The following is a 24,815-nucleotide window of genomic DNA, read 5'->3' as shown; positions in this document are numbered from 1 at the left end:
TACAATAGCTTCTCCAGGATTGCCAGGGGAGGCTAAAGAGGCACAGACTACTGGGTGGTGGGGAACTGACATTTTGTACCCCTGTGTCCATCAGTGAGTGGCTGGCTGAAATCTGCTGGTGGGTAGCCAGTTGCCACGGAGCATAGCCTCCCATGTGGCTAGGTCAGATCTCCTGTGAAGGTGTCAGCCATGAGCTTTGTTAGCAGCCAACTCTGCAACTGGGAGTTGGATCACCTGCTGGAAATGTAAAGGGGATCCACAGACCACTAGTGGGTTACCTTCACCTGTCAAATTCCTCCTCCTCCTTCAGGGCTCAGGTTACTGGTGTAACTCCCTCCTGGTGGCCTTTCCCACCTCCCAGAGAGGGTTGGGGGCCTTCCTGTGTACTTCCTCATTTTGTGACTCAGCAGTGTCATGAACTACATGTGCAACTACATGTGCTATCAGTCATGTGTGCATATTTTTCTCTCTCTATACCGTGCCTTCCTGAAGATCAACAGTCATGTTTAGCATTCATTTTATATTGCCCAGGGCCACGCCTGGCTCCATAATTTAGATGTCCCAGTACAAAATGAAAATACAGATCTCTTAAAAAAAAAAAACAAAACTATAAGGGTCTCCCTGGTGGCGCAAGGGGTAAAGATGCAACCTATGAAGCAATCCGCAGCCACTGCAGTTCGAGTTCGATCCCTGGCCAGGGAGCTACCCACATGGCACTGTAGACCTCTCCTGTCTCTCCCACTGCTCCCCTCAGCAGTGCATTTTAGTCGATCTGCCTGTTCTGTTCCCCTCTCTGTCTCTGGTGAATCCTCTCACCCCCACACCTCTGGCCTGTACCCCAGTTCTTGTATGCATAAATAAATCTTTTTAAAAGTAAAAATTTCAAGATGGCAACAACAGAGCATTAAACCAGGCAAGGAATTCTTCTGAAGGTCAAATGCCCAGGGAAACCTGCCCTGCCTAAGGCTATCCATACTGTAGGTAATCATTGACTGCTTTCAAAAGAATGGCTACAGTGAATGAATGAATGAATGCATAATTAAATAGGTTCCATTCTTTTTCAAATCATCATTTGGTTTGTGGGAGCTACTGAAGAAGGACAATGCTACAGTCGACCATTGTCTGTAGTTGAGTGGGAAGCACTGGGTGAGAGTGTCTGTTGCTAGGTGTTACACATAGGAGTGTTAAAGGGCAGATTTTAAAAGAGGATAAAATCATGACTCACACATATAAAATAAACATGCCAATGACTTTACTTACGCCATTAATTAATGAGGGAATCCAAAAGGAGTTACCACTGGTTCAAAGGAAAAGCCAACAGACATATTTAAAGCCATTGGGAATGCTGATGTGAATTTGCTTGATTTATGCAAAACTGACTTCTTGCAGAGGCCAAGGGAAGTCCATCCATCCTCTACCAGATAGAAAGTGAGTTTCCAGGAACAGAAATTATTTACATTACTATCAGATTTCTACAAGGTAATTTCTGTCTCTGCAGAGTTGTAAAATACCACCATCAAAGACAAGGAACGGCAGAGATAACCCTGATGGATAAACTAGTCAAGATACCTGCTAAATCCCAGTCTCCCCCACTTTTTATATGGGATAAAGGGTAGAATATACAGGGGGAGAGAGAGCTTGTGTGGTCTCTTCCCTAAATGTGAGCACCTGGAACTTGGGGAAACCATACGCTGTCGCTTCTGTTTTTCCATGCCTGCCTATGTGTACGTTTGTCTTTGTTTAGTTTTGAAGGAAAATTTCTTTCCTTGGAATTATCAAATAGGAAAGGACTCATTTCACAGCTGGAGAAGTCTCAGCCAGGTCATTTGCGATCATTGATGTTTGTGGAAGGACACCAGTTTTACTCTTTTTATTTTTATTTTATTCTATTTTTAAAGATTTATTTATTTATACAAGCACTGGGTACAGTCAGAAGCGCGGGAGGGTGAGAGGATTCACCAGAGCCAGAGCAGGGAACAGAACAGGTAGAGTGACAAAATACACTGCTGAGGGGAGCAGTGGGTGCAACAGGAGAGGTCTGCGCGCCATGTGGGACCCTCGCCGGTGGCTGGGGATCGAACTGGAGCTGCAGAGGCTGCCGGCAGCTTCACAGCCCAGCGCTCAACCGCTGCGCCACCAGGGGAGGCCCAGTTTTACTCTTTTTAAAAAAAATGTTTAATTATAAGTACGTAAACATTACAAATTCCGTGCATCTGTGGGAGAATGGGCAAACTGTATAAATATTTGGCCACCTCAAATTGGCAGATATTTATAATGCATACTGAAGGAGACATCATTAAACATTAACCCAGTTGTAAATTGTGGATTTTATAGATCTGTGTACTTGTCGTTCTATCTCCAGGGACTGTGGCCACAATACAATTCAAACAACTTCCACAGAGTCTCACAGGAATAACAAAACTCCCTTGTAAAAGATTCCATGGCCTTGCTACTCAAAATGTGCTTTCCTGGAAGGGCACTTTTAAGAAATGTGTCAGTGTCAGTACCTGACACTTTGGTTTTTCTGTATTCCTCATATACATGAAAGCTTAAAATCTCACAACAGATATGAGGCACCCAGGAGAGAAGGGGTTTGAGGAGGAAGGCATGAAAACTGGGAATAGGGGAGGAAGGGGAAGAGCATAAGGGAATATAGTGACTAGGGATGCTTTGGTGGTGGGAGAGCTATGGTGACCACACCTGAGCGAGGAAATCATATATTGTCAAAAAATTAACAACGATGTAGGAAAAAATACTACATTAAAAAATTGAAAGAAAAGTATCAAAAAAAAGAAAAAGAAATGCAGTACCTCCAGCCCCTCCTCTGACCTACCAAATTAGAAGGGATATTTTACTAATACCCAAGGGATTTGTGGGCCTTATATAGTTTGACAAGTTCATTTCCTCCTGAGAGTCACCTCTAATATCTTTGGTGTTTTCACAGGGATAGCCTATCTGTTTGCCAAAGCTTATCTGGTTTCCAAGAAACCACAGTACCTGGATACCTGTATTCGGTGTGGGGAACTTACATGGCAGAAGGGCCTGCTGAAGAAGGGGCCAGGAATTTGCCATGGGGTAGCTGGCAGTGCTTACGTCTTCTTACTGCTGTACCGGCTTACTGGAAACTCGAAATACATCTACCGAGCCCAAAGGTCAGCTCTTCTTCACGTGTTGTTGGTTTTCTTCTTTTTCTATTTTCCAAATTTTAATAACTGTTCTGAATAGGCACTAGAGTCATATAGTTGAAATGGTGTAAAAAGCATACATCTACTATGCAACCTAGAGATTTATCAATAGTTCACCTCCCAGATGACAATCAGTGTCACCAGTTTCTTAGTTCTTTTTCCCAGAGATGTTCTGTGTAGATACAAGCAAATAGGCATGCATGTAAAATTTTGTCCCCTTTTGTTAAATATGAATGGTGGCACCTCGCTATTTTAGAGAACACCCTAAGTCAGTGTATAAATGGTTTTGCATTTTATTGTTGCATTGCAATTCATTATATGAATGAATTATCATTTATTTAACCAGTTTCATATAGAGGGATATTTGTATTACTTCAGTATTTTGCATTACAAATCATGCTATGATGAATAACCTTGTACATATATCTTTGCACATATTTGGGTATATTTGCAAGATAGTGTCGCTCCCTAGAAGTGGGATTGCTGGGTTAAAGAGTATGCATATTTCTATTTTTTTTATTCTGATAAAAACACTTAACAGATTTATCCTTATAACATTTTAAAAATTTTGATTGAAGTAACATAGCATTATGTAAGTTTCAGGTGTGTGTGCATCATTCTAAGTTAACATCTATATGTACTACAATAAGTTCACTGCTGAAAGTACAGTTCAGACCTTTTTCCTGGTTTACTCATCCTCTTCCCCTTTCATTTCTGATAACCATTAGTTTGCTCTAAAAGTTTATTTTTAATTTTCTTAGTTTGCATTTGTTTATTTAATCTGTATAGCACATGAGCACAATCATGTGGTGTTTATCTTTCTGTCTGACTTATTTCACTAAGCATAATTCCCTCTCAGTCCATCATGTTATTGCAAATGACAAGATTTCATCTTATTTTTTTTAATGGCTGAGCAGTATTCCATTGAGTCCATGTACCACGTCTTTATCCATTCATCTATTGGTGGGCATTTAGGTCTCATAGCATATTTTATTTTATTTTTTCTCATAACATTTTCAAATGCACAATAGCATATTGTTAACTATAGACACAATGTCACACAAAAGATTTCTAGAATTTATTCACCTTTAACACCTATAGCAAACTTTATACCCATTGAACAACAACTCCCCATTCCCAGCTCCTCCTGGCCCCTGGTAACTAGCATTCGATCTGTGCTTCTGTGAGTTCGACCACTGCAGATCCCTCAAATAAGTCTTATCGAGCTGCATTTGTCTTTTGTGACTGGCTTATTTCACTTAGCATAATGTCCTCATTTATATTTAGAGCAGTGTCTGCCACATAGTAACTATAATGTAAGTGTTCACTGTTTATTATTACTAAAAATTTGAATTATGTCATTCCAGGCATGTCTCTATGCATAAATATTTGTTCATATATCCATAATGCATATATGTATATATATATTTTTTATTTTTTTTTATTTTTGCATAGAACTGGGATGTAGGCCGAGGTACAAGGGGTGAGAGGATTCACCAGACACAGAGTGGGGAATAGAACAGGTAGATTTACTGAAATACGCTGCTTAGGGGAGCAGCGGGCAACACAAAAGAGGTCTGCTGCGCCATACAGCTCCCTGGCAGGGAATGGAACTCAAGCCATAGTGGTGATAGCACACTGAGACTTAACTCCTAGAATACCAGGGTGGCCATGTATATGTATATTTAATTTATTTTTTTTAAAGATTTATTTTATTTATACAAGAGCTGGGGCACAGGCCAGAGTCGCGGGAGGGTGAGAGGATTCACCAGAGACAGTGCTGGGAGCAGGACAGGCAGACAGACTGAAATACACTGCTGAGGGGAGCAGCAGGCGAGACAGGAGAGGTCTGCTCGCCATGTGGGTATCTCCCTGGCCAGCCGGGAATCGAACTGGCACTGCAGAGGCTGCGGACAGCTTCATAGCACTGCGCTCAACCCGCTGCGCCACCGGGGAGGCCCTGTATATGTATATTTTAATAAGATCCCGTGTGTATGTATGACAGCACCATACATACTATTTGAAGCTTAGAATTTTAAATAAAAAATTTTAAGGGACCTTATTTATTTCCGTTTGTATAGCTCTGTCTGATTTTAATGGTTATATAATTATTCATTATAGATGTGCCATGATTAATTTAACAATCTTTAAATGATGGCTATTTGGTAATGTGTAATTTTTACTAATGCAAACAAATTGTCCCAAATATTCAGTGCATACATTTCTGGGTAATTGTGTAAGAGTTTTTTGTCAGAGAAATTTTAGAAATGAAGCCATAGAGCCACAGGTATTTATGGCCTGGCTATCTTTTGCCCATTTTTTTTCCTTATTGCAGTGCTTACATTGAGGATTTTAACTCTGTTAATATATAATGTAAATAGTTTTCTGCTTTTTTCTTTTCTGCTATTTCTCTTTCAATTTAGGTGATGGTATTTTGCGGGACTAAAATTTTAAGTATTTTTCCTGTCAAAGTTGTCAATCTCTTAAAATTTTAAGACTTTATATTATGCTTTAAAAGACCTTTCCGAGATCAGGCACTTTCAGGGTGCCACAAAACACAACAAAGCAAAAAACGGACAATTATAAATCAGAGACATCCTGCAGGGGAGGAGGAGGGAGAGGGATCAGAGGGAGGGAGGGAGGAGCACAGGGGACTGAGGTGATGGTGCACAGGTGCACTGGGGAAGGAAATTCTATAAGGACTACACCTGAGGGGGTGGGGAAAAGCAAATATTGTTTAAAAATGAACAATGATGTAAAAAAATTAAAAAAAAGAATATTAAAAAAGAAAGAAGAATAAAAACAGGCCTTTACCACTCCAAGTTTACAAGAATATGAATTTACATTGACTCTTAGTACCTTAGTGATTTTATTTTATCTTTAAAATCTTTGATTCATCTAGAAATTCCTTCATTTAATGATATCAGATGGGTATCTATTATGTTTTTAGAAAAAATAAATTTTTCAATAGCAGCTCTTAACCAATTACCCCAATGATTAGAAATTCCAATTTTATCATAAAACAAATTTACAGAATTATGTGGGTTTGTTTTTGGACTATCTCTATTTCATATTAATTTACTTCTATTTTTCTCATTATTCTCTAACATTTATTCTTCCAATTATATTTTAGAATCAATTTGTCAGTTTTTTAAAAACTCCCATGGACATTTGATTTGAATTTACAAGTTACTCTAGTGAAAATTAACTTCTTTATAGTGCATTGAATTTTTTCAACCAGGAATATGGCATAGTTTCCATTTATTTAGATTTTTAAAAATGTTAGGGGCCTCCCTGGTGACGCAAGGGGTTTCAATCCCTGGTCAGGGAGGTCACCCACAAGGTGCTCACCAGCTGCTCCCCTCAGTAGTGTATTTCAGTAGACCCACCTGTTCTGCTCCCCACTCTGTCTCTTGTGAATCCTTTCACCCTCCACATCTCTGGCATACACCCCAGCTCTTGTAAATAAATAAATCTTTAAAAATTGTTAGTTGATATAGATTTGACCTTATGAAGAAAGTCTTCATTTCCTTCTCTGGAAATTTTATATTTTCACGTTTATTATGATTGGACTCTCCCTCTCCATTATAGTTGCAGGTTGTTTAGTGCTAGTTTTGGTGAAGATTTTAAAAAACATACATGTTATTGTGTTTTAGCAATCTGAGTTCACTTCTTTCATATAAATCTGTATTGTAACTTATTAACACCTGAGTTTTCATAAATGCAGTGATATATCTGGGCACCTGAACTCCATTTCTGTTTCTATTAGATTTTTATTAGAGTCCATTGGGATTTTTTTTTAATTTGTTTGTTTGTTTATTTATTTATTTATTTATTTATACAAGCACTGGGTACAGTCAGAAGCGCGGGAGGGTGAGAGAATTCACCAGAGCCAGAGCGGGAAGCAGAATAGGCAGAAGGACCGAAGTACACTGCTGAGGGGAGCAGCGGATGGCAGGAGAGGTCTGCCCGCCATGTGGGACCCTCGCCCGGTGGCCGGGGATCGAACTGGCGCTGCAGAGGCTGCGGGCAGCTTCGCAACCCAGCGCTCAACTGCTGAGCCACCGGGGAGGCCCCCATTGGGATTTTTTTAAACAGCACACATAATACCTGCAAATAACTATAATTTTGTTACTTCCTTTCTCATTAGTATACTCTTCCTTTGTTTGTATGTTTCCTATTGCATGGTTCATAATCTTCATAACAGTGTTCAATAATAAGAGGGAGAGTAAACATCCTTGACTTTATTCTGATTTTATATGAAATGATTCTCTGTTTCACTATGGCCTAATTTGCTTTTATGGTAAACATCATTTCTGATTATGACACACTCTTTTCATGATATTCCAGTGGCTTGCTGTATGACTCAGAGTAGAAGCTAAGGTCTGTCCTTTGAATGAAAGGTCCTACATGATCTTTATCTCTCTGATGTCATCCCCTACTCTTCTGATTCTTTCCACCACAGTGGCTTCTTTATAATTCTGTTAGGATGCCAGGTACAGCAATCTACCTCAAGGCCTTTGAAGTTTTGGTTCCTTCTACCTGTGATTCTTATTTTCTACATATCTCCCAGCTCTCACTTCATCAAATCTTAACTCAAAAATCATTTTCACAGAAAGGCCTTCCCAAACCAACTTACCTATTGATAATTGTCAATATTGAAAAAACATAAAGTGATGATATTAGTGTGTATGCACTGAAGGAAAATGCTAACATAAGCATTTATGTTATGCTTTATGATGATATTAGTGTGTATGCACTGAAGGAAAATGCTAACATAAGCTCTCGATTTGCAGCTCCCTTATTTAAGAATTCTGTTAACATATTTTGATTCATGGTTTTCTAATAATAGACTGACTATAATTTCAATAATGTAATAAAATAAAATAATGCATGAGGGGAAAGATTGGAAGGAGAGAGAGCAAAATTAACTGTGGGTTTCTTTTGAAGCATGATGGGAAAATTGTCTCTGTTTTACAAATATCTGGCTGTAATATTTTTTTATGTCTTGAATTCTTCCCACTTTATTCTTTTTAGAAGTTGTTTTTTCAATTTTTTACATCATTGTTCATTTTTAAATAATGTTTGCTTCCCTCGGCGCTCCCCTCCCCCCAGCTATAATATTTTTATAATCATGGGGGAGTCTCCTTCTATCTTCTAGGTTCTTTGGGCTGCTCTAATGATGAAATTGCCATAAGACAGATAAACAAGAAAGCCAAATTTAATTGCATCCGCATACGAACCCTACAAAGATATGAGGCTCCCTGACAGGCAGCTGGGGTTTATATGCCATCCTGAACTAGGGAGAAGAGGATAGGGCTCTGGGACTTCACAGGAGAGGAAGACATTTACAAGAAAGTGAGAAGAGCAAATGCTTGGTAAACAAATGTCTGTGGAGAGAAAGGGACACAGAAGAATTTGGGCCTTGAAAACTTTTCCCTAGTCTACTCAGCCTAGTTCATTGTCTTTGGAGTTATCTCTGGTTATAGCTGTCTTCCTGCTACAGACTGTCGATCTAAATTCTTTTAGGCAGTTAAAGGGGAGGGATAAAGAAAATCTTGCATCTGCTGCTTCTTAAAAATAATCAACCCCAAATAATCCTTGTACGAAATAGACATTTTGGTGTGGCAAATTTCGCTCCCCCATACTTGTTATGTACTCAGAGCCTAACATATGGTATCTTTAATCTTTACAGATAATCTTTGCAGTTCTGCAGCTTCATCATTTTAAAGCGACATTAAGAAATTTAAAGTGAGATAAAGAAATTTCATGTAACTTGAAATTATCAGAGTTGGGTATCTTTTGGCAACTCCAAAGCCCTTCCTCTTTCTGCATCAGGACTTCTTAAGCTAGGGTTTGTAAATTTACCTGAGAAAAATAAATATTTCAAGCTGAAATGTGGCATTTCCTTTCATTCTGAGCATAGGTAATAAGCCACAGGAGAATTAGCTGTAGCTCTAACACTGTCACCAATAGCAGTCATAGATATTCTCATATCTATTGCAAATATTATGAAATATGTTTTACTCCCATAACTACTTAGAAATGTCAGTACTTACTAGACCATAGTAGATTTTGTTATTTAATGTGCTAATAAATAATACATATATAATTATATCACAAATTTGGTTTCAAGATTTTTATGAAATCTCCTTTAATATCATTAACTTGGGGGAAAACCCTATGTATTTTATTTTATATGTTTGGAGACATTTTTCCTGAGGAGTCCAGACTACCAAGTGATCCATAGTGCTAAAAAGGTTAAGAGTCCTTGAAGCTCTTTACTTTTCTAGTGCTGTGAATGATGGGAATGGCTTTATTTGTATAGCCTCATTATATAACTGCAAAATTTTAATTAGCACTTAAGATGCATCATTATTCTACTGTCTAAAATTTTGAATTCCATTTAAAAACTGTTGCACATTCAAGAAAACATTTGATAGAGAAATTGTACCAAACAGTACCTCAATATGTTTCCTGCTGATTCATTTTAAGCCGCTGTCAGTAATTCCAAGAACCCTAAAAAGATCAAATAAGTAATTACTTTTCATAGGACCCCCTAAGTAGAAGCAATAATCTAAATTTATGAGGGAGGTCTCAGCTCTCAGACATTACCAACCCGTGTGCTGTAGCCTCTGAATGGGTGATTTTTTTTTTTTTTTTGTTATTGATGGGAACCGGTAGAGCAAGTCAGTGGAGAGATGACATAGATGACAGCACTTTCAAAGCTGTAAACTACTGAAAATGTTACTCATTATAAATAATTTGAATAGTATTTGTGGCAAATACAGGAAAATGATCTTTTATAGAGAAGTTAGAGGTTGATGATTTATTTTTAAGGTGGATGTCCTAAAAATAATCCATCTTGTAGCTGAGTTTGCTATTTGATGTCATGATTATAAAATGTTGCTTGCCTTTTTCCATTCATCTTATTCCTTTGTTTGCCCAAAGCACAGATAGTATAAAATCCTGCCCATTTATTTTCACAGTCTCTGCTCGCTGTCACATATTAGTGAAACCTAACTCAGGAATTATATGCCTGCAGAAACATAGCATCTTTATTCTTTTAAAGGAATAGTCACATACCAGCTTCCTTCTATTCATGATCAATAAAAATATGAGAATTAATATATTTTTTACTTTTAATTATTGATAAAAGAAGGAATGGAATCCTTAGAAAATGCCAAACTGTTTTGCGTTGCAAAAATAACTGAATTTGCTTGCCAACATAATTTGTTGTGAAACATACATAATTATATAACAGATTTTTTTATATATATTTAAAGGGCAGGTTTATTAGGGAAAGGATAAAACAGTTAAAGACACTTGCATAGACACCAGCGGGCAGGAAGAGCTGCCCCAGAAGGGACAGGTTTGCTGAGAGAGGCCCGCATGGTTGCAGGCAGGTGGCCTTGACAGGTCACGGGCAGGCAGGAAGGCTGCTGCCCTGTAGAGGAGAGAGTTGGTGAAAAGAGGCACCTGCATAGTCACAGGTGGGCAGTGGGATTGCTGCTAACAGATTCTTTTTTTAACAGAGGAAAAGAAGCTTTCTTAAAATGTTACAGAGTTCTGGAAAGAAACTGATGCTAAAATTTGAGCTTAGCAGAGAGGGGGAAGAAACCACTCAAGACCAATAAGAGGGTGTTAAAGTAGAAATCCAACTAGCAAATTTATAGCTCTGATTGCCTTTATTAAATGATCCATGAATCAGGCAGCATTCCAATCTAGCAAGCAGAGGAGAGATCTAAAGCTCTATAAAAAGGGAAAGGTAATATAAGGAAGTCATAAGTGAAAAAGTGTATATATATTCAGGCTTGGGTGACCTATCTATGGGGAATGGAAAAAAAAATAAATGTGGTAGTTTCTCATCTTATCTTGGGGAATGTAAACAATTACCTTATTTGGTGCAGATCAGAAAATTCCACACTGAATAGTTGAGACTATATTCCTGGGGGAGATTGAAACCACAGTGTGGGTGGGCTTTAAATCTTGTTAGGGGGCCTCCCTCGTGGTGCAGGGGTTAAAGACAGCGCTATCAAGCTGTCACCAGCCACAGCAGTACGAGTTCTATCCCCCGGCCAGGGGGCAATCCACATGGTGCAGCAGACCTCTCCTGCCTCATCCCCTTCTCCCCTCAGCAGTGTATTTCAGTGGATCCTCCTGTTCTGCTCCCCACTTGCTCTGGTGAATCCTCTCACCCTCTGCACCTCTGTTCTACACCCCAGTTCTTTTATGTATACATAGATAAATCTAAAAAAAAAAAATCTTGTTAGGCTTTGCACAAGTGATGCCAGTTTGGGCCTGCCACGTTTTTTTTAATTTTATTTTTATATTCCCCAAACAATTGCAACCCCTTTATTTTGACCCCAATCCCTCCCCCCCGCCCCCCTCCCCTCATAAAGTGTCTCTGGTTCATAGTTGTTTGTTGATTATGATTTTCACTTTCTTTTAGATATTCATTTTCCTGGTCCTTTATTTAAGTTTTCTAGATTCCATTTTTTTTTTTTTTAACAATGGAAACCCTCATCTTAAAACTTCATATTTTCTCCTTTTTCTTAGGTTTGCTGAATTTTTATTTACTGAGGAATTCAAGGCTGGTTCTCGTGTCCTGGAAAGTATATACAGCTTGTATGAAGGCTTCTCCGGGACAGTGTGCTTTCTGATCGATCTGCTGCATCCCAATCAGGCTGAGTTCCCTCTCTTCAGCGTCTTTGTTTAAAAGGCTTCATCTCCCTCTGTGACCCTGCAGAAGGTCCCTGAGATTTCCTGAGCCTACCGGAGGCAGTTTCCACATAAGCCACATTCAATGGTATCACAGCCATGAGCCTTAACATTGCCGCCCAAAGGAAGGAAGGGAGCAGGCAGGTGAAGGCAACATGAAACCAGACCTGAGGGAGAACAGTGTGAGACCCTGCAAAACAATGACACCACAACTCTTCTTAAAACCATAGAGATTTAATAGTTTAGGAAGTCCATGTGAAACCAGAGTGCAGAGGAAAAAGAGAAAGAAATCATCTGTTTTTCAGTATGGCATAGAAAACAAGACTGAAATGTGCACAATGACAATAAAATGCCTTGTGGTTGGAGAGAGAACTTGACTGTTTGTGGGTGCCCTCCACCCCTAAATTCAGATATAAGGGTGATTAAAAATTAAGTAATTTCCCAGCTGAAAACTGCTAGGAGAGATGAAGTGTCAGGTCGCTAAAGGACAAGAAAAGGAAATTCTTGGTTGTCCTATGCCTTTACTTATTGAAATTCGTGATTTTTAATGAATGGAGACATTTGCAGGTGAATCTCTATTTTTTATCATTACCCTGGGCACTTTAAAAAAATCGTATCATAACTTAGTTTAAGCCCTGAAATTCAAGTTTCCTTAGGCCTTAGAGCATCTCTTTTTCCTGGTTCCTTTTTCTTTCATAAAGCTCAAGTAGATAGTAAAATTCATAGGCTAGCAAATACTGTAGCAATTTTTGCTGTCAAGCGTTTTGCTCAATTTGAAATGTGAGCTGCGTATTGTCCGTTGTTAGTCATTTTTAAAATGCCTATGTAATCCCTATGATGCTATTAGCTGAACTGTAAAATAGACTCATGGTAAAAAAAAATCACTCATCTCAAGGATCAGGGTAACTGCTACAGAGGTGTGTTGTTGCTGCCTTTGATTGAATACTGTGTCCCCTGGGACAGGCAGACATTGTCTAAAAAGGACCAGGGGTTGTGAAAAGAGCATTGCTCAATGTTATGCTATTAGATTTAGACATGAGTGAGCTCCATGACTGATCACCTTACCTTCTAACACACAGCCTCCATGGATATTGTCTACAAGACCCACTGAGTCAAGTTGTATTAAATTCAACGCTGTTGTAAACACATAGAAGTTGTAAAACTACTTCAAGTAAGTAGTGGTTTGCAAAACACTGTAGGAGCATCTGTCACTTAAACACTCAAACATGAGCTGATCCATTTTCTAGAATTTGATCATTGACTATTTCATATATCAGGGTGAGGAGGACATTGTGTATTGTATAAGATTTAATGCTTATTTAAATAGTATTTAAAATTTGTATATATGTGATAGATGTAGACTATATTCTATCATACACAGAATATATATGCATATATTCTACATCTATTGCCATGTAAACCCAAGCACTTATTTAATTCAGTAGTCCTTAACTTCTTGATTCATAGATGAACTTTCGGAGGAGTTAGGGGTAAATATTTGTGTGTGCATTTGTATGTGTGTGTGTGATTGTGTGTGTGTTTGATTGTGTGTGAGTGTGCACTTATTTTTCTAGGAAAAGGATGTCTAGCATCGATAAGGATCTCAAAAAAGAATTGTGACTGACTGAAAAAAAAAAAGGTAAAGAAGCACCTTTGTAATTTTATGGCACTTTATGTTTCTACCCATCAGAACAAACTAAGACAAGATGGTTTTGAAAAGCATACACCTTTTTAGCTCATCCTTATATAAATATGTAAGTAAAATTGGCCTCAGTTGTTCATCTTTGAAAATACTCAGTTTGGGGCAGTACCACATGAAGAGTAGCTCTTAGATCATTCCAAAAGTTGGGTTGCAGATGTATTTTCATTTACAGTCAAGGATGTCTCAGTGTCTTAAGGCACAATGCCTTTACAAAACAGTCTCCTTTGGAAATGAAAATGGTACCTGCTTCTCATTATCTGCATTTAAATTCATTTTACTTGACCCTTGTGGACGGAAGGTAGTAAGTACCCAGTTTACAGGGTTTTATGGAACACATGCTTTTTTCATGATCCACCAACCCCAAAGGTGCTTAAAGTAATTGATCCAAAGTCTCACAGCTAAGGGGGTGCAGAATGAGGATTCAGACCCTGGATTTCACTTTCCAAGTGTATATATTCAGTGTTCTTGACTAGAATCTAGGGATACAGCAGTGGATGAAATATCCCTGGAAGTTGCCTTCTGTTTGTTCCACCTTTCATCCTTGAATTCTAAAAAGTAAAGCACTACCAAGTGCTCAACATAACATTTTGACCTAGGTACTCCAAAACAGCTGAGATCAGTAGAGTGACCATGACATTGTTGTGTGACCATTGTGACAACTCTTTTGTTTGTCTAGCTCAAGCAAAGGTCTTTATCAATTGACACTGCAGTAAATTAGAAACCAGGATCCGTGTGTTTAGCACTTGAACTGCTAAAAGTTTTCATTTTCCTGAAAGAGTAGAGTTACAGGTTTGGGGAGATGATTTTCTATTCTATTTTCCTAAGAAGGGTGGGGGGAGACCCTTAAGTGTTGCTGTAGGAAAGTGTGACATGTCACTTCTTTTTTAATTAACCAACTTGTTATTTTCTATGCAATAGCATTCTTTTCTGAATAAAGCTTAAGTTTGTTGCCTCTTGAAGGCTAGGGGGCATTTTCACCACCACTAGTATAACTTTAATATCATTTACTTTATGTGGCATGAACTAGTATAAGCCCTGAAGGTAACAGTGGAAATATTTTAATTTACATTGAATGAATCTCTCAATAATGGGGGAATCACATTATACTTTGAAAGTAGGAAGTTTTGGAAAAATATTACAACTCTGTGTTTGTTTCATTAACATAATGCATAACTTCTCTTCCACACATACTCCAAAATATTATCTATATTTATTTTACCCAATCCCATTTCAGTCATCAGTTTTTACTTCTCTTTCCACTTCTAACCTGATAACCAAGGGCAAGGGTTTGACTCCATATTTCCCTCTGTGATTCTTCAGGTTATTGACTACACTATCAATAGAGTACTATTCATTTTCTGATAGCTTGAGAAGCAGAGTCATTTTCTGGTTCTATGCTACACTGGAATTTTTCCATGGCAATGTATAGCCTTAATTTTCTTGGACACACTAAGATTTTAATCAAGATGGTATTCAAATTGTTTCAATTTCTGTAGAGAGCAGACCTCAATCATTTCAATGCAACAAATGTAAGTTGGTGATTTAAATGCATGTTAAGGAAGCACATAACTAAAAGGAAAAAACAATAATGCAATGAGCCCTGTGTTGGAAATCTCAAAGCCTTGTTCTGCCATTTCCATGGACTACTATAATTCATCATCATCCACCTCACAGGGTTGTCAATAATAAACTGGATATATGAGAGTTTTAAAATACGCATGCCCTTTATTTTATTTATTTATTTATTTATTTTGTGGGACCCTCCCCGGTGGCCAGGGATCGCACTGGCGCTGCAGAGGCTGCTGGCAGCCTCGCAACCCAGCGCTCATCCCATGCGCCACCAGGGGGAGGCCCCGCATGCCCTTTATATACTTAAAAGGGGAGCTATATTTTAAGGACCTACTACATGCACAGAAAACCTGGTTCACTTATGACTTCAAATAAGCATTTCAGCCAAATGGAATCTCTATCTGTGGATTCTAGAACCAATCCTGACTACAGCATTTGTGCCTCAGAAGGTTCTGATTTCACTCGGGCTTAGTGCATAGGACTTGGCTGCTTTTGCTTGGGAGCTCCTCTAATGCAAATATTTATTTTGCTTGCTGGAAGCAAAGGTTTACAGTGCCAGGAATGTAACAAAAAGAGCTGGCCGCCCAGGTCTGCTGAGCAAAAAGGATCTGGGTGACATATAGAAATATACTCTCAATTGCATATAAGGCCTTTGGGGACCTGGGTTATTTATTGAACATTGTTCCAAATTAATAACCTCACATTCCCCAAGGCCATGTGATCCTGGCATACACTCTGCAAGGAAAGCAAATGAGAATGGAAGGAAAGGAGTGGGTGGGGGGAAAGTCTGCTGCAGCCCAGCATCTCAGCGGGAGCTGGGAATGCTCATTGAATACTGTAAGGACCAGTCCTGTCCTACTCATGGGTTTTATTGCTTCCCAGGACTTCTAACCTCAAACCCCTCTGATTCAGCAACTCCCTGTCTACCTCTCCCCTTTAAATAATACATTCTGATCTGTTTTTTCCTTTATCTGCTTAATCATGTGACCTTTCTCCTGCGAGGGCAGGTTTTCTCTTTATCTCTTCCATCCATGTCAGTTCGTAGCTAAGAGCTCAGGTTCAATAAAGCTGGACTCCCCTCTGGACAGAAGGGCAGACCTGAGGGTCAGCAGCAGAAGGAATTAGGCTCATCTCAAAGTCAGGTCACAGCTTGCTCTGAGTGTGGCTGTGCATGAGAATACACACCCTGCTTTCCCTCCATAAGGAAATCTGGTCATTTGATTTGTGCTGTTGTGAAAAAAAAAAGGATGCTACCTTAAATATCTGGGCCTCCAGCATTATAAATCTGAAAGTTGGGGTGCCCTGTTTTCCCTTATTTCTTTAACTGAAAGTGCTAATGAATTGAGCCCTGATGGAAGGTGCCTTTAGGATTTCAAAATGTTTGTTTTTATTTTCTTAAAGTATTAAACTTTGTCACCCTTTAGACTCCTCCCCAAACTGCCAAGTCCCTTATCTGCAGAATGTCCTGCATCATCTTTTGCCTTTGTGTCTCTGTTATTCCCCCTCTGAATGGAATTTGAAATATTGTTTCACATGAAAACCAAATCATCCCTCTTATTTTTTTTTTTTTGTTCTTTGGTGAGGGGTGTTGTTGGTAAATATAAATAGTATGGTTAAAAGAGCAAAGTATCCTTTCTCCGCACAATATCAAGAGAGAAAATAACACCTACCTGGGGCTTGACTATCAAGATCTGTGACAATAGTTTGTAAGGACGTCCTGTTTGTGTCCTGTGTCCTCTTTCTTTTCTCCTAGTACCTATAGGAAACCGTTTAGTGTGTGTGAGAGAGAAAGAGACAAAGACAGAGAGACAGAAACAGAGAGATTGACAGACCTAGGGGGAGTCATTGTCACATAGCAAATAAAACCAAACACTTAGCTATTAGAAATATCTGAATGAACAGATATATGAAAGCATAAATTAATAAATGAATGGGTCTTCATTGTGTGATAACTGCTCTCTAAGAAATTAACCCATAATTAATGAGGGCTCTACTTCTACTTCCAGTTGTCTATCTGAAGCATTCATTTTTATTAAATCTTCTGCCAGGTTAAAGCCATTAGAAGCCATCTGTAGAAGAAAATAGATGTGAGTTTCACAAATAGAGCCACCAATGTGAGCCACATATGTAATTTTAAAAAGTTTCTAGTAGTCACATTAAATAACTAAAACCAAAAACGGTGAAAAGTAATTTTAATGATGTATTAGATTTAACCCATCTACCCAAACTGTCTTTTCAATATGTAGTCAATATAAAATTGAGATATTTTACATTGTTTTACACTGAGTCTTCAAAATCTAGTGTACATTTTATACTTATTGCACATTTTAAGTCAGACTAGCCCCCCCCTTTCAAGCGCTCAAGAACTGGATATGAGTTGGCTGCTGTACTAGACAGCCAGGGCTAGCATCCACTGCTGTTTTTACAGTATTGATAAGGTCTTCTTACAGCTTATGTATTTCTGTGTTGTTACAGAAGAAAATAGAAACAGAACACTGCATGCAATATGAATGCTGCGGTGTTTCCCCCCAACACAGAGCCCTAGTACCAGGGGTTGCCCTGTATGGAAAGTACATTCTGTGATAAAATAGGTTAGGGAAATTCCAGTTTTTATTCCCTCTTGGAGATTTACATGGTGCAGGAACAAGCCACAGACTCACAAACCTCTCCTGGGTAAAGTCACCTGTTAGAGGTTGTTGAGTTCTGTCTCTTTAAGGTTCAATCTTCTGGTTATCACTGTTGCCTAGCTACCACTGTAAAAACACAGTCAGGCATGGTACATTTACTGTATGCTTATATTTGTTTTCTCTATAGAGGAGTTTTAACAACCCCTTCTCCAACCTCCCCTCCCAGAATATCCCTCCCAGTCCCATTAAAGATACCAGTACAATGATCATGTCCCAGAATATCCATCCTTACTAAATTATCTTGCCCTCACAAAGACCTGAAGTTATTCTTTACTACACTTTGGGACAAGAATTCTGGAAATTGCCACAAGTGTCTCTGCATAAGATAAACTTTGTTTCCTCCTCCACTATTTTCGGAGCCTATCTCTAAATATTCCTGATACTCAGAATCACCTGAGAGCCAAGATCTATCTTCCTGTTCTAGAACCACCTACTAAACTGAAACCAGCAGATGGCTTTAATGTCTTGAGTATGAACATAGACCTTCAGAAAGTACCCAAGAACACACCTTCCTCTCATTTTTTTCAGAAATTATGAGTACTTGCAAAAGATGAGAGGAGAAACATCTGAATTTGTATATGTGTAAACGCAGAATACATAGTTTGTTAACTAGAATAATATCATTTCTGCAGATGCTTACTTTTGATCTTGTGTGTGTGGCATTATTTACATGTTTTAATGCTCACTGTTCTTGTAAATGTATAAAGTAGCTGTGACTATATTTGACAGTTGTCAATCTTTAGCAAATGACCTTTTGTCTTTGTTTTAATGGCACCTCTGATACTGCCCCCCCACCAAGGCTTGTTTTATGATCTGTGCTTAAGTGGCAGTTACCAATAAAATACCTTCTGTCGCTGAATTTAGTCCAAGTTGACTGCAGTAATCCTCATATATGGATGTATTCAAATAAGGTTGATTTAAATGATCAGTTTTGTCTTTGTTTTGTAGGACTTTAGTATTTCAGCATTAGAGATGTCTTTGAGGACTGTAGCAGCTGTAGAATTTCCTTTGCCCTTGAAAATGCAAAGGATACCATTAGTTTTACCTAGACTCTCCAGGAGTAGGAATGGAGCATTCTAAGTGGAAAAGTTTGCCTTTACAATCTCTCTGGTAAAGAAGGGCTGCCCATTCTCTACAAAGGTAACAGCTTCCCCAACTTTTAACATCTGGGGGAGATCTACTTGGAAAGGAGGTCTGAATTTTAATCTCATGATTTAATGGCGCTAATTTTTTTTAATGGATTTTGTAGAATCCTGTTATTAGAGGAAACTTTGCAAAGCCATATACTGGGGAATTGTCAAGCACCACATGTTAGTTTCAGATTGTGCATTTCCCAAGTGAATAGAACTTACTTCACCAAAAAGATTTTTTGCACAATTGACAATACTTACAGAATTATGATTGTATCATTGGAGAAAAAGCTCCCCTTCTTACTGGTACATTTCACAAGCAGTAAACTAGTGTGATTCCTTAATTATTTTGGGAAATATAAAAATAATCTGTCAATAGAATATAACTGCTCATTCCTAATTAGATCTAGTAATAAATATAGTATTATTTAAAGTATTATTGAATTTTGAAGAGCTGCTCAATAAATTAGTAATATTAATAAAATTGTAATTTTTGCAATATATTTGCCTCAGCAAAAATGTAAAGTTAAAAATATAAAATTATAAAAAAACAATATGCCGGATAATAGATTAGTTATCATTCCTCTAAAAATTGTAGTAATTCCTATTAGCATTAAATACAACACAAGTTATCTGTTGTATGAAAGTAAATTTTTGAACGTCTTGCACAAACAATGAAAGCCTTCTTCAAAAACGCCTTTTTGCCAAAAACAGGTTTTCTGACCTCTTACTAATTATTATATTTCTTTTGGGGGTACTTTGAGGCACTTTCAAAGACATTATTTGTGGCATTTAGTTCTAAATTAGGAGCAGAACATTCTGTCAGATATTTAACCATATTACAAAGTGTTGGAGTACTGTATTTTATAACAAAACCAAATTCTCATGTATTCTGGTATGTTACATATTATACCAAAAACCACTTTCTGTAAGTCTCTTGTGTACATAATATTTAGGAAAATAATGGGTATTTCAGTTCTAGCAAGAAAGTATAGTGCAGTACATGAGTGACAGTACATTGATCTTTAGTAAAATCCATTTAAGTATTTGACAGGGAAACTAGCAATCATAAACTCGAATGTATATGTCATTCTCTAGAACAAATCGGCAAATGATAATGGCGCTAAATTTTTTTTAATGGATTTTGGTTGCTGGGCAAGTTAGCTGGGGTGCAGCTGAGTTGGATCAACTTTGAATGCTCCTCAGATGTTAGCTTTTGTTATTGGTTGTCCCTGGAGAGGGGTAGAGCTACAGTCAGTAGATATGGCCTCCCCTTCTCATGGCTGGAAGGGGTGTTTGCTCATAGCCACTGCAAGGTCAAATGAAACCAGGATTGAGTCAGAAGCTTAAAGAAGCACCTTACTGTTTTTAAAACTAACGTTTAAATGTTCTAAACACTGTGATCTTTCCAAATGTGTTTTCCGTATTAGTTTTGTACTGTAGAAAATAATTTGTCATATAGTGTTTAAAGTGATGTAATTTATTGGCTTATTGCCCACCCCCACATTTCTGTACAGTCTACTTACCAGTATAAAACCTGTGATAATCCTTTGCCTTAAAATAAAACCTAATGCTAAGTATTGCGTGTGTTCTAATTAATAATTCTAAGCTAATTTTTTTTCCTTTACAACTTAAGATCATGGCAAATAAAATATTACACAAATACTCTGGAGTGTTGGTGCCTATTCTGTATTTGTGACTGTGTGTGTTGATCCAGGACAGGGTGGCCTGCTGAGTTCTATAAATAGACATTAGTAATCCTTTTAGAGAATGGGCCTGGTCCCTGTCAGCTGTTGTCTGAATTCTCCTCTTAATCCTTATAAATAGATTTTCCCATGCCACACAAGAATGAAACAAAAACAACCCTTCATCTTCTCTCCCTCTACAATTTTTGTCGTGATTTTTACTGAATCTTCACATTCTATTTGTGTCGACAGTTTCCTAAATAAAAAATGCCAGAAATGCCTGAAGACGGTGGAATCACCTAGTTTCAGCGGGCAAAGAGATCATGTTATTAAAGCAGAAGGACCTGAGTTTTAGAGAGAGTTAGTGACTTGTTCAAACTCAGGAACAGAGGTGGGCTGAGCCCGCCTCGAAGTCCAGAAGGTTTGTCACAAGTTAAATAAGGGAAAGAGAAGTGTGTTAGTCCTGGCGCAGGCAAGCCGAGGTATGTGTTGGGCTGAAAACCTTTTCCTTATTAGGCCCTGGCCTTTGCCCTGACTGGGTTAGTCACAGTTACAGAGAAATAAATGGTGTAGGTAGTTTTTTTCTGAGAAAGGCGTTGGCTTTTAGAGGTTATCTCTGATGCTCTTTCACCACTGTAGGCAAGGCATCCGACCACTGTATTTGGAAGCCTAAGGGGCATGATTAGTTGGCCCAGAGAAAGGTCTTTCCTGGGTGCATGACAAAGTTGTCATTTGAAAAGCATCTCTGGTTGGCCTGTTTTTAAATGACCGGAAACGCCGGTCCTTGGAGAAGGAGACGTTTCCTAGGCCCCGTGGGCTAGAAAGGCGTTCTGCCCTAATTCTGAGCCCCATTGGCTGTAGCTTTTCAAAGAGACTTGACCAGTTTCCCACGCGAGCGTGGGCCAACGGGCTCTAGGACCCAGAGGCGGAGCGCGGGGCGAGCCCGACCGCAGTATCCTTCTGGATCACGCGCGAGCAGTCGCGGGACGGGACGCGGGTTCGCGGCCCGCCTGGGGACAGTCGCAGTTGAGACGCGCGGACCTTCTGGCGCGCGGGCGGCGCACGGTGCGCGTGGGCGTGTCCCAGCGGGCCGCGCGCCCCGCCCCTCCCCCGCTGGCTTGGCCACCCCGGGGCCTTGCTCCTGCTGCGGGGCCGATCGGCAGGGCCGGGTGCCCTCTGCGGGCGGTGCAGAGCGCAGGAGCCGTTGGGGCCCGGCATGCCGAGCGCCCCCTGGTAGCCGCCGCCGCGTCCGCCCCCGGTGCGCGCCGCTGACGGCGGAGATGAAATTCCCGTGCTCGGTTCTGGCGTCCGTGTTCCTGTTCGTGGCCGAGACGTCGGTGGCGCTGTACCTGAGCAGCACCTACCGCTCGGGCGGGGATGGCATGTGGCAGGCGCTGACGCTGCTCTTCTCGCTGCTGCCCTGCGCGCTCGTGCAGCTCACGCTGCTCTTCGTGCACCGCGACTTCAGCCGCGACCGACCGCTGGTGCTGCTGCTGCATCTGCTGCAGCTCGGGCCGCTCTTCAGGTGCGTGCGGGGCCCGGGCCCGGCGGCGAGGGCGGCCGGGAGGGACTGGGGGCTGCCCCGGGGGCGCTCCTTGCGCCCCTCAGCCCCGGGCAGGGCCTGGCGGCCGCGGGCGGCAAAGCGGGAATCGGGCTGCGGCCGAGGGACCATGGTCCTGCTCAGCCCCCGCGGCCAAGATCGCCCGGAGTCCATTGACCGCTCTCCAGCAGAAATGGCAATTCCGCGCGGTGCAACCTCACCCCAGGCGGGCGTCGCCTGCGGTCTAGTGGCTCCTGGCTGGATGGGCTCGTGTCCCCACACACCCTGGGGACGTGGGCTGGAAGGAGCCGTTACCGCAACAGCGTGCACGGAGGATTTCATTTCAGTGCCAGACGCGGAGCGTTGAGCGTGTGCCAGGCGCGGCTCTGAGCTCCACAGAGATTCATTTACTGCAGTTCGTGCTCTTAGGAACAGATGCACATGTGGGGCTTTTTTCTTGGGGTGGAATCCTGCGGGGTCGTGGGCATATCTCCCAGCCCTCCCTCACTTCCAGCTACTGGGCCTGGATCACAACGTGCCATGCAGACAAAAACTTGCCATGTGTTAAGAAAAGAAGCCCTCAGTGGCATTTCTGGGGGGGAAAATGTGTTAACCCAAAACACGTAGAAAGATACGGTCCTTGAGTACGTTTTGGTTTGTCTGAGGACCATGGGGAGAGGTTCAAAGTTTTTGTTTTGATAGCTTTCATCTCTGTAGGAAAAGCAAAACAAAGGACTTCTATGGATTCTAAATAAATTGTATAAGACTCAGCTGTAGACATAGGCATACAGGAAGAAATGCAAAGACCGATAGGCCCTGAGATGCACCTCAGCTAGCTGCCAGAAGATTCAACTAGCCAGGAGCCTTTCCCACCAGGAAATCTCTCACTCTCTCTTTCTCTTTTCATTCACACACACACACACACACACACACACACTAGTAAGTAGCAGGCTAGATTTACAAAGCCCTATTATAAAGCTTACTCCTATTAAAAACAGTGAATCCCAGTTGACACTCAGAATACTCACTTGCATTATACACAATGTTGGCAAACTTGGGGAACAGGTTTCTCAGCTAAGGAATCCTAAAAGGGAAGAGAAATAGGTACTCTGAGGGGACTAAAAAGTTGCTGCTGATGTCCAGATAAGAAGGGAAGAGTTAGGGGCAAAAACAGCAAGAAAGGGAATGAAGAAATAAAAAGTTCTGCAACCTGGAGCCATGCAGTGAGAACAGATTTAGCACTCCCTCACCAAGTAGGTCACAGGGTCCTGATTATACTCCCCTCACCATCCCAGCAAAATCACTGTGCTCTGCTTTAAGCAGGCACTCATTTGTTAACCTCATTCCTGAAAAGAAAACTCCCAAACTCCTTGCTCATGATGGCTAAGTGACAGGAAGGGGAATTGACATTTCTGAAATGTCTCCTATGCTTGATGCTTTACTAGGTGTTTATATGCTCTAGTTCAATGAATCTTGACCATGAAGGAGCTGTAACTGTCCCCATTTTAGAGATGAGGAAAATGAGGTCAAGTTCACAAGGTTTCTTAGAAGTGGAGTCTGGTTTCCTACTAGAAAGTAGGCAGGGGAGGGTGGAGTTCATTTTATCAATACTTCTGTCATCTTAAGAAAGTTTGACCATTTTGCCAAAATCTGTATAACCATCCAGGCAAATAACACTCTATCATTACTGCTATTGCAAATGTTTTAAAAGTTTTTATCTTTAAAAAGATAAAACTAATGACCTAATAATTATGTATAACAGGATGGCAAATATAAACCTGAGCTCAAGGAAATATGCCAAGATATTGAGCGTGATCATTTCTGGATGGCAGGGAAATGGGTAATTTAAATTTTATCCTGAGGAAAAATAGAACAGTGCATCATTTTCTCCTTTATTATATGCTTCTCTTCTTTTCTCAGTTTTTACAGTAGAAATATTTTTAACTATAAGAAAGAAAAGTTTGAAGCTTTGAAGAATAGCTTCTCAGCTATATGAAAAGTTTCAACACTGTAAGAAGAACAGTTTCTAGAATTTTTTATATAGGCCATTGTCTTAGGAGGGGGGCAAAATAAAACATAAAAAAAGCAACAAACAACCCCCTTCCTTCAACAAGGACTTTCTCTTACTAATTCAGCTGTCCTATTTCAAGGAGATACACAAAATGGTGGTTCCAAGCATTTTAGCTTCCACATGACAAGAAAAGCAATTTGATGTTGTGAGTTAGCATGACTTAATCTTATTGGAAGTTCTTCCTGCTGAGCACTTGATTCTTTAACTCTAAGCCTTATATAAGATCAACATTATTTCTGCCAAACAAAGAGGAGTCATGATGTGTTTCATTTCCTCCTTAGCAGTTGGAATTAGTAATATTTTGAAAAGGTTTTTGGAAAATTTAACTCTGTTTACATTTGGGCATGTGCTACTAGTCATACTCATTTTCTTTTAGGTGAGATGCAAGTTTTTGAGTTCTGTCACTTAAGCTGCAATAGAGGACACTGTAATGATTATGGGCTAGCCACTACAATTTTCTGTCCTTTGGTGGGGGGGCATCAGGAGAGTACCATATTTCATTTACATTAGTCTTATCTTTAAAAC

The 24,815-nt window shown here is 39.9% G+C and overlaps 2 protein-coding genes across 2 annotated transcripts in view; both read left to right on the top strand.

The window, feature by feature from the left end:
• LANCL3 (LanC like family member 3) overlaps positions 1–19,402 on the top strand; it is a 122,780-nt gene extending 103,378 nt beyond the window's left edge. Inside the window, 2 exon segments of the mRNA XM_037512541.2 lie at positions 2,945–3,152; positions 11,745–19,402. Coding sequence (XP_037368438.1) covers positions 2,945–3,152; positions 11,745–11,904 — 368 coding nt within the window. The 3' untranslated portion in view covers positions 11,905–19,402.
• A 2,536-nt stretch (positions 19,403–21,938) lies between these two features.
• The window catches only part of XK (X-linked Kx blood group antigen, Kell and VPS13A binding protein), a 42,572-nt gene continuing 39,695 nt past the window's right edge, over positions 21,939–24,815 (top strand). The window contains exon 1 of the mRNA XM_037512540.2: positions 21,939–22,204. Within this exon, the coding sequence (XP_037368437.1) occupies positions 21,960–22,204 (245 nt within the window). The 5' untranslated portion in view covers positions 21,939–21,959. The remainder of the gene's footprint in view (positions 22,205–24,815) is intronic.

The sequence above is a fragment of the Talpa occidentalis genome, unplaced genomic scaffold, assembly GCF_014898055.3.
Source record: "Talpa occidentalis isolate TD23 unplaced genomic scaffold, MPIMG_talOcc4v2.1 talOcc4.15, whole genome shotgun sequence".
In the NCBI taxonomy this organism is placed as follows: Eukaryota; Metazoa; Chordata; class Mammalia; order Eulipotyphla; family Talpidae; genus Talpa; species Talpa occidentalis.
This window is presented reverse-complemented; position numbering and strand designations above follow the sequence as displayed.